Raw genomic sequence first — 10,243 nt, forward strand, 5'->3', positions numbered from 1 at the left:
ACTTCAGATCTATCCCTCAATTCAAAATGTTTTAGTTTTTTTTATGTTGCTTTTTTGTTTTGTTTGTTTTCCGCGTTAATGGCAAACAAAATATGCAAAATCTTCCACCAAAAATATTTTTCAAAGTGGAATATTTGATGTGAAGTAATCGTAACCTTGGATAGGTCAATAATTCATAATAACATTGATTTTGATTCAATATTATGTTTTGAGCAGTGAGTTTGAAAGAAAAAAAAAACAGCTTTGTTTTATTAGTCAACATTGCCACTTTTTCTAAATTACATTTCCCCTTTAAGCTTTTTTATTTCACTTTTGTTATGTTTTTGTGTATTTTAATAGTATTTTTAGAATGTGCCGTGGGCCTTTAAAACATTAGTTTTCAACCCCTTCTTAACCCTGAACGTACATTAAAAATAAACGCAACCCTAACTCAAAATGCCGGACATTTGAGGCATTTAAGAAACTCCGCCCGGACAGCCCTGCAAAAAAGGACATGTCCGGGGAAAAGACGACGTATGGTCAGTCTAACATAAGCACACCTTGGGACCTGATACATCCTAACCTTGGGAGCTGCTACATCCTAACAATGTGCATGCTATTAGTTAGCATTTCAATTCAACGTGTTGGTATCGACGTCTCATGTTTCAACGGTAGCATTCACACGCACAGATTATAGTTATGACAAATTATGTCTGCTTGTGACAAGAGCATAATTGCAGAAAAAATACAAAAGTGGGAAGAATTAAGTGTGGGGTTGATTTTATTAAAACATCAAATGACAATTAAGTGACAGTAAATACTAGTGACAGTAAATACTAAAGTATTGGTGGATTATTGGTCATTTACACACCAAACATTTTTATACAAATAAAAAAACAACATGAGAAGCACCACGATGTGTTCTTAAAGTACATTAAATAGCTATGCAAAACCAACTTTTCTTTACCTATTGGTACCTGTTTTTGTTTATTTGGGATCTGCTAGAAGGCCCTAAAATTTGGAATCAAACCGTAGAGGCACTGCGGAGATAATCATACTTCCGCTAAACTAGTGATTCTTAAACTGTGGTACCGGGCTCCATTTGGTGGTACGCCAAACCAGTCTAATAATGTACTTTACATGCAGTATCATTTATTATGATGTTTGTGCATTGTGTGTGTTACAGTTGGCCAACAATATTAGATATACATGTTAAATAAAACCTCTGCCTTGTTTTGAATGAATACTAGTATTTTAATGTTGGTCAATATGGTGGTACTTGGAGAGTCAAATGTTTTCTGAGGTCTTACTTGGTGAAAAAAGTTTGAGCCCCATTGGACTAAATGAACCGTTTGGAATTTGCTGACTTGTGACAGACGTTTTTAGTGGATTTACCCGAAGAACATTGGGCGAGTCCGCCATTGTAGTCAATAAGCTAATTTTTCTCTATCCTCTTGTGAGGCAGACTGGCTCGTACGTGCACATGCATTCTCTGCTGTTGCTATTTCTAATGCAAAGTAACGTACGGTTTGAACTTAACCCTTCAGTGCACTTGGTATGGATGTGCTAAAAAGTAGCACATCCATAAGACGCAGTCAATGTGCCCATCCATCCATCCATTTTCTACCGTTTGTCCCTTTGCTGGAGCCTATCTCAGCAGCATTCGGGCGGAAAGCGGTGTACACTCTGGACAAGTCGCCACCTCATCGCAGGGCCAACGCAGATGGACAGACAACATTCAGACTCTAGGGCCAATTTAGTGTTGCCAATCAATCTATCCCCAGGTGCATGTCTCTGGAGTTGGGAGGAAGCCGGAGTACCCTGGGGGAACCCACGCAGTCACGGGGAGAACACAAACTCCACACAGAAAATCCCTCAGGAACTTCGTATTGTGAGGCACATGTACTAACCCTTGTTCCACCGTGCTGCCTGCAGTCAAAGCGGAGGAACGTAAATAAGACCGCCCACAGAATGGCGCAAAGTGAAGAGACTGTCAGAAAGTGGTCTGTAAAACGTTATCAATGGAAAATATTGGCTAAAGAACCACTATTACATGTTTTAAATGTAGAAAAAACACAATATGACCCATTTAAGCACAACCAGTTTGAGTCTAATTAAGTCCCTGCAGCTTCCAATACTGTTGCACACTTGTGTCTGCTGACCTGATACTTATATGTGAACCTTTTATCGCACACGTCACAGCTGAACGGTTTCTCTCCAGTGTGCGTTCTCATGTGTATCATGACATAATTTTTACAAGTGAATCTTTTAGGGCAAAGCGGGCAGGTGAACTGCTCCTCCTCCATATGCGATCTCATGTGTGTGGTCAAATACTGCTTTCTGGAGAAACCCTTATTGCAAACTGAACAGGTGAAAGGTTTCTCATCGGTGTGCATTCTCATGTGCAACATCATTTCGTATTTCTTCTTGAATCTTTTAGCACAAACAGAACATGAAAAGGGATTCTGCCCCGTGTGTATCATCATGTGTCTATTCATGTGATCTGATGTAGAGAATCTTTTGGCGCAAACTGGGCAAACAAAGGGTTTCTCTCCGGTGTGTGTTCTTACATGTCGATTCAGACTTCCCCTTTCCTTAAATGATTTCCCACATTCCAAGCAGTCAAAATGTTTTTTGTCAGTGTGATGTCTCGTATGACTTTTAGAGTCCTTGTTACCATCGAAAGGTTCTTTGTCCTCGTCACTGAGTTCCGTCTCAGAAGAGTCTGACGTGTCATCTCCAACACCTTCTATTGTCATGCAATGATTTGGAGGTTCCGCGCGTCTGTTCTCCTCACTTTGACTGTGATGAAAATGAAGGGACTGACCCTCATCGTCTTCGTTGTCCTGACTACGCATAAAGACGGCAGCAGACGTCAACATGGTGACATTGGTCTCCTCCAGAATTTGAAGCTGCTTCCAAGGTTCCTCCTCTTCCTCTTTAATGCGGGGGAGCGGTGGCTCATCCTGCCACACGTTAGAGCTCCACTCCTGCTGCTCGGAGGGAATCTTTGCTTCTCTCTTCACTGACTCCTGCTGGTTGTCTGCAAGACAACATTAAAACACGAATGGTGTTATTTTAAGCCATGTCCACACGAACACAGATACTTAATAAACGCATACTTATCTCTGCGTTTAGGCCTCTTGTCCACACGCAGACGCATACTTGTCTTTAAAAACGCAGACTTTTGCAAACGCTGGCCAAAGTGTAGGGATACAAAACTCTCCGCTTAGAGTATGTGTGAGACTTGTGATGACGTCGCGGTTATGCAGTGTCATTTCCAAGCTCAACAACACTGCCTTGCTGGCTTTAAACACACTATAAGAGAAATTACGGTGTGTTTGAATGTAAACACGTTGCTCTTTTCACTCAACATTAATAAAAAAGACACACCAAAATGGGCTTTGCGACACTCCAGCCGACGCAAATGATACTCAGCGGTTTTGGATATGATCGCTGTGGAACCTCCACCTGATGGAACAACTTTGACAAGCAAGACTTTTTGCTCTGTGTCATAAGCAGTGTTGGGACTAACGTTACTAACGTTCCAGGATAAGTCTGTTAAAAGATGCTGAAACATCACAAACACTTGCACAACTATACAACGTCCCCCCCAAGGAGTGTTATTTGGGTAAAGTGGCGCCAATTGCCAAAGGAGATCAATATGAGATGTTTACAGGTGAAATCATACTATTACATACAGTAAGCACATGCTCATTTCTCGCTACTAGTAGTGTATTCACAGCAGTAAAGCTATTAAAAAACATAACTATCCTATATTATTTTTATAATTTATTCCAATAATTTCAGGTCAGCTAATTCCTAATTTTTTTTCCAAGTTTATACAGCAACTGACATTAAAAGCTGTAAAGGTTGTCTGTTTAGTGTTTACACTCCGTTTATGGTGGGATGAGCAAAGCAAGGAAGATCTGCAAATGTTGGTGGGATGAGCAAAGCAAGGAAGATCTGCAAATGTCATCTTGTCCTGCTAAAATAAAAAGTAGTCCTTGTTTATTAGCAATATATTTTCACAAAAGTCACAAAAAATAGGGAAAAATGTATTCATACATACCAGATACAAAATTAGCTGAGCACATTATTCACATCCAAATACTGTTTAAAGCTTGCAAGCCATAATCGTCTTCTTTCTTTTTAGAGAATTTCTCTGTCTGCACTTTGTTTTTCACAACTTTGTGCAGATTCAATAGTAGTACTGTATATGTTTTTATCTGTTTTCTCAATTCTGACAGCTGCAAAAACACTGCAAAAGTTAACCATTTAGCTTTAGCAGAGATGCTCACAGTCTCTTTCACAGACATTCTTCCGTGGCGCAGTGGAAGAATGGCTGTGCGCGACCCGAGGGTCCCTGGTTCAATCCCCACCTAGTACCAACCTCGTCATGTCCGTTGTGTCCTGAGCAAGACACTTCACCCTTGCTCCTGATTGGTGCTGGTTAGCGCCTTGCATGGCAGCTCCCTCCATCAGTGTGTGAATGTGTGTGTGAATGGGTAAATGTGGAAGTAGTGTCAAAGCGCTTTGAGTACCTTGAAGGTAGAAAAGCGCTATACAAGTACAACCCATTTATCATTTATCATTTACTTTCGGCGGTAAATAGTAATCTAACGCGGTTTTTTTCTATAATCAGTAACTCAGTTACCATTACTACATGATGCGTTACTGCGTTATTTTATGTTATTTTTTATGTAGTATCGGCTAGAAACTGAGAAGATCTGACTGTGTTTTATTGGAGCGCTGCGGAAGAGGCGACCGGAAAAGAGGCGCGCGCTGTGTGTGTGTGTGTGGGAGTGGGCGTGTCTGTGTTTACATCAATGCGGAGCCAGAAGTCGAGTTTTTTAACATGGAGATATTCTCATTATCTTTCTTTTGTCGACCACAAAGAAAATAACATTTTAGTTAAATGTAAGTTGTGTCTTGGATCAAAGATCCTATCATAGCAATTCAAATCTGCTGAAACAGCTACAAAAGCAACATGCTTCGACTAAGCTAGTAAAGACAGACACACTTCACCTCCACGTCTAACAGTGGCTGGATTTTAACGAGGCACTGCGCACTGAAGGTACACACACTCTGTCATTCTTTTATATACTTTCATTCTAGACTTCTGGAGTTGTTTGATTATCACATCACTCTAAATGTATAGACTACAAAGTTAACAAACAAAGAGGGATGCTAGTGGGCAGGCCAATATTTCCTTATCTCTAAACTAAAACTGGGGAAATGTGTAGAGTGTTCTGGGCTTCAGACATGATTTTATTTCAGAATTTCTTGAGAAAAAAACGCCTGATTAGGCATTGTGTATGTAGTGTGTGCCTTCTTTGGTTTACAGCTATGTTTTTATTATGCGGTTTGTTACTTATGTATGTTATGTTGCAGCTATTTAAAATAGTTTTGTCAATTTGTTCTGGCCTGAAATAAATTGGCCCTTTGAAACATACCTTTGTCTTTGTGTGTTGTATGTAGACCACATTGCTGAGCAGAGTTCAGTGATGCAAATGCATGTCAAGCTGATCAACAGATTGTATTATTCTCCAGTGCAATAACAGTACTGAAATGAAGGCTAAAGGAGCATTAAAGGAGGCCTTAAAAAAATATATAAGTAACTAAATAGTTACTTTTCACAGTAACGCATTACTTTTTAGTGTAAGTAACTGAATCAGTAACTGAGTTACTTTTGAAATAAAGTAACTAGTAACAGTAACTAACCCAACACTGGTCATAAGAAAAGTGCAACATTATCTTATGTTTTTAGTCCTTGTTTAACGACAAATCATGAAGTTAACTTACGTGTCTTGCTTCCATTTTTGTAGATGAAGCCGGGCGAGACCAAGCAACTAAAAAAAAAAAAAATGTAGCGTCTTCCTTGTAGTGTGTACTGATGTTAAAGACAATATACCCTTCATTGCACATGTACCATTTACCTATATCATTGATTAAATGCTTTATAATTCCACAAGAGTTTTGCAGCAGCACACGCATGTCCGTGTGCTTTACATAGGCACTTAAAACATGCAAAAGAATTTCCTTGGCTCGTTAGTGCGTGCTGATTTTGGAAATAATGTACACATCACTGCACATGTAATGCATCACCATGGTGCTGAACATGTTATAAGTCGCTGTTTTAAAGATAATGTACGTGTCATTGTACATCTAAAGTATATCAAAATAAACTTTATAGAAGTGTAATGCTGCACCAAGTCAGCTATTGCTGCTTTTTTCAGGCTTCTGATTGGACAAAGTGTGCATGACAGCAGGTGTATGTTTGTGTGTAGACATAGACAGTTTTGAAACTACACTTGTGTGGATGGAGATTCTTTTAACCCCAAATATGTGTTTTTGAAACTCTCTGTGCTCGTGTGGACATGGCCTTAGTTTGCAGGGCTTATTTCAACCATTCAAAAAGGTATGTATGGTAATAAAAATATTTGTATGTATTTTTTGAGGGTATCATGTACACACTTTATTGGAAAATCTAGTGTCCATTACCTTGTATGAATTAGTGTTGCATCTCAGTTGTTGATCAACAGGGTTAATTTGACACCAAAAGACCAAAGAAAAAGAGTATATACAGGTTTGAAAGATAAATTGGAACATTTATTTTACGTGTGTAAATACACCTGTATTTTTGGACCATAGTGCGCACCGAATTATAATGAGCGGCGCTAGTCAGGTCTATTTTCATACAAAAGGTGCACTGGATTGTAAAGCGCATTAAAGGGGTCATATTATGATTTTTCCCCCTACATTTAAAACGCTTCTTTGTGGTCTACATAAGTGGTCGCCAACCACCGGGCCGCGGCCCGGTACTGGTCTGTGGATCGATTGGTACTGGGCCGCACAAGAAATTAAAAAAATAAATAAAATAAATGTTTTTATTTATTTTTTATTAAATCAACATAAAAAACATAAGATACACTTAAAATTAGTGCACCAACCCAAAAAACCTCCCTCCCCCATTTACACTCATTCGCACAAAAGGGTTGTTTCTTTGTTATTAATATTTCTGGTTCCTACATTATATATCAATATAGATCAATACAGTCTGCAGGGATAAAGTTAAGTTAAAGTACCAATGATTGTCACACACACACTAGGTGTGGCGAGACCCATCACCCTTGATCACCCCCTGGGAGGTGAGGGGAGCAGTGGGCAGCAGCGGTGGCCGCGCCCGGGAATCATTTTGGTGATTTAACCCCCAATTCCAACCCTTGATGCTGAGTGCCAAGCAGGGAGGTAATGGGTCCCATTTTTATAGTCTTTGGTATGACTCGGCCGGGATTTGAACTCACAACCTACCGATCTCAGGGCGGACACTCTAACCACTAGGCCACTGAGTAGGTGGGTAGGTGAGTAGGTGATACAGTCCGGAAGCACACATGATTGTATTTTTAGAGTGATTTCGAGGCAGGATGGATTACTCCCATTTTCTGCTTTGCTACCCACCTACAACGAGCCGTTTATTACAAATTAGAATGAAAAAAAAATAAAAATTACATATCTGTACTTGTCTTACATAAGGATTGTGAATGATAGACAACATTTAAAAAGTGCAGGGGAAAACCACAATAAAAAAAAAATTAAAAAAAGTGTTGTTCCCCTACAAAGACCTTTGTAAAAATGTTTTTGTTGCTGTTGGGGTTGTTTTTTTTTGGGGGGGGGGGGGGGACAAAAAAAGTGTATGTTTTCTCAGAACCTGTATTATGATTTCCATATCCATCCATCCATCCATTTTCTACCGCTTATTCCCTTTGGGGTCGCGGGGGGCGCTGGAGCCTATCTCAGCTACAATCGGGCGGAAGGCGGGGTACACTCTGGACAAGTCGCCACCTCATCACAGGGCCAACACAGATGGACAGACAACATTCACACTCACATTCACACACTAGGGCCATTTTTTTAGTGTTGCCAATCAAATCAAATGAACAAATAAATATAATTTACATAAAAAGAAGAAGACCTTTGCTCCTGTCAGCCACAATACATAATTTGGTTTTAAACGTCCCCGTCACTACACGTTGGACTACGTCACTTCCTTCACGCGCAATTTTTGTGGCGCAATTTTTGTGACGCCTTTCAGCAACGTCATGTGCTGTGATACTTTGAACGATTTATGATCATTTTAGTGTAACATTGTAAGCATACATAAGCAAAAAAGTTGCCAAATGACTTCCAGCAAGTCCAAATATATTAAAAGATAATTTCTCAAATGAGGCACTCAAAATCAATTTTTGCAGTTCTCAAACAAAAAAGCTGACTTTTCCCTTTACATTAATATGTGTTATTGTGAATTGATTAATTATACGCAAGTTAGTGACAATAATTGTGTCATAAAAATAATGCACAAAAAAAGAACCTTGTTGATTGTGTATCATTATTTGAATGTATTAATAAGGTGTGGAGATGTAAACAAACCTGGACTTTGTAACCTGGCTTGATCCAGCAGTTCGCGTTGTCTCTCCTTCTCCTTTTTACTCCGAGAAAGTTCCTCCTCGTACTCTGCTACGGTTCTTTCAAACAGTCCAAATATTTCTTCAACGACTGCGTTCAGTCGTTGCTCCATCAACATTCTCAGCATTTGGACTTTAACCATTTTTCCCACACAAGCTCTCTTCTGAGCAAGGCGATGCTAACCTCTGCGCCTAGCAAACAAGGGAACGAAACAAGCACATTTAAACAACTCTGGCCGTGTTTAGGTCGGCGCCAACAAACTTCGATGTGTCTTTATACCACGTCACGCCTATGTGGTGAAAAGCGGCAATAAAACAAACGCCGCAATAAAAGGAATGGCCTACAACCGCGTTGGCGTGACAATCACACCATTTGCTTCCGCATTTTCTTCTTCGCCGGCTAATTTTAGTGCATGACGGATATGACATCACCGTCAGACGCAGTTCGCAGTGTCATAATCGTAAAAGGGAATTATGTGTTTAAATATGAGAATCTTTTGTACACATATACAACAGTGGAAAGATTCGTTTTTTAGACGCAAAATAACAATTTAGTTTTTACACTGAATTTATGTGGTGATTTGTATATTTTTTGTTTTTGTTATTTTTTATTTTGTTTTTAGTGAAGTGTGTAGATTAACTACGATCAAAGTTTTGGACAGGACGTCGAAAATGTGTAATAAAGTTGTACTTTATATAAGAAAAAAATGGCATACAAAACGGTACAAAACGAACCCTATATCTTGTTATCTGTCATTCATTCATCACCCTTGGGCTCGTAATCCTCATCTCAACAACCACAATGTACCTGCTCCCGGTCTTTCTAACATCCGGTTTTGCCGCAATGCATTGTGGAACAAGCAGTCTTTTAGTTAACCCTTTGTTCGGCTATTGAGTAGAAAACAACTCAATTCAGTGTCAGTGTTTCTCAAATAATCAATATCAAATACATGTATAAATCAAATCAATTCCCTTTTAACTCTTTTTAGCTGTAAATAATAATAGATCAATTTATCAGCAATTAAATCAAATGATCATCACACATGAACTATATAACGCATAAGTTGCAACAAAGTGTATTTTTTTAGTTTGTTTTATTTGTGTATTTATATATTATCTTATGTATGTAATCAAATTCAGTGTGTAAAAATCAATCAATCAATCAATGTTTATTTATATAGTTCTAAATCACAAGTGTCTCAAAGGGCTTCTGCGCAAGCCACAACGACATCCTCGGTTCATAGCCCATATAAGGGCAAGGAAAAACTCACAACCCAGTGGGATGTTAATGTGAATGACTATGAGAAACCTTGGAGATGACCACAGATGTGGGATGCAGTTGCATTTAATAATTTAGCAGTTTTATTTTTATTTTATTTAATTATGTATTCAATTATATTTTCATGTATTTAGTTTCATTTATGTATGTATATAGTAGTAATTTATGCACGTTTTAAAATTCAGTGTGTTAAAATTTAGTGCAAAAAAATTCAGTGCAGGAATTAGACAAACTATCTATCCACAAGGGAAATTGTTCCACACAGTAGCTCAGTTTCAAAGGCTGGAAAGGGTAAGGATGGAAAGGATAATGCAGATATTAAGTAGACTAAAAATGATAACATATATATCATATTTACATATTATATATACAGTATATAATATATACTGATATACTATATTATATTATAATTTTAAATAATATATACAATGTATACCAAATCCCAATTACCATGTACAATATTACAGTATACTGTATGTAACAGCTGCAGTAAAAAAATAATAAATAAATTAAATAAAAA

General features: G+C 38.4%; 1 protein-coding gene across 1 annotated transcript; it reads right to left on the reverse strand.

The window, feature by feature from the left end:
- Positions 1 to 1,737: 1,737 nt before the first annotated feature.
- Positions 1,738 to 8,830, reverse strand: LOC133617808 (uncharacterized). The gene is made up of 2 exons (XM_061978044.2): positions 8,410 to 8,830; positions 1,738 to 3,022 (listed from the first exon to the last, which is right to left on the reverse strand). Exons 1-2 carry the CDS (start codon positions 8,585 to 8,587, stop codon positions 2,094 to 2,096), a joined length of 1,107 nt encoding a protein of 368 aa, XP_061834028.1. The 5' UTR covers positions 8,588 to 8,830; the 3' UTR covers positions 1,738 to 2,093.
- Positions 8,831 to 10,243: the final 1,413 nt, after the last annotated feature.

The sequence above is a fragment of the Nerophis lumbriciformis genome, linkage group LG18 (assembly GCF_033978685.3).
Source record: "Nerophis lumbriciformis linkage group LG18, RoL_Nlum_v2.1, whole genome shotgun sequence".
In the NCBI taxonomy this organism is placed as follows: Eukaryota; Metazoa; Chordata; class Actinopteri; order Syngnathiformes; family Syngnathidae; genus Nerophis; species Nerophis lumbriciformis.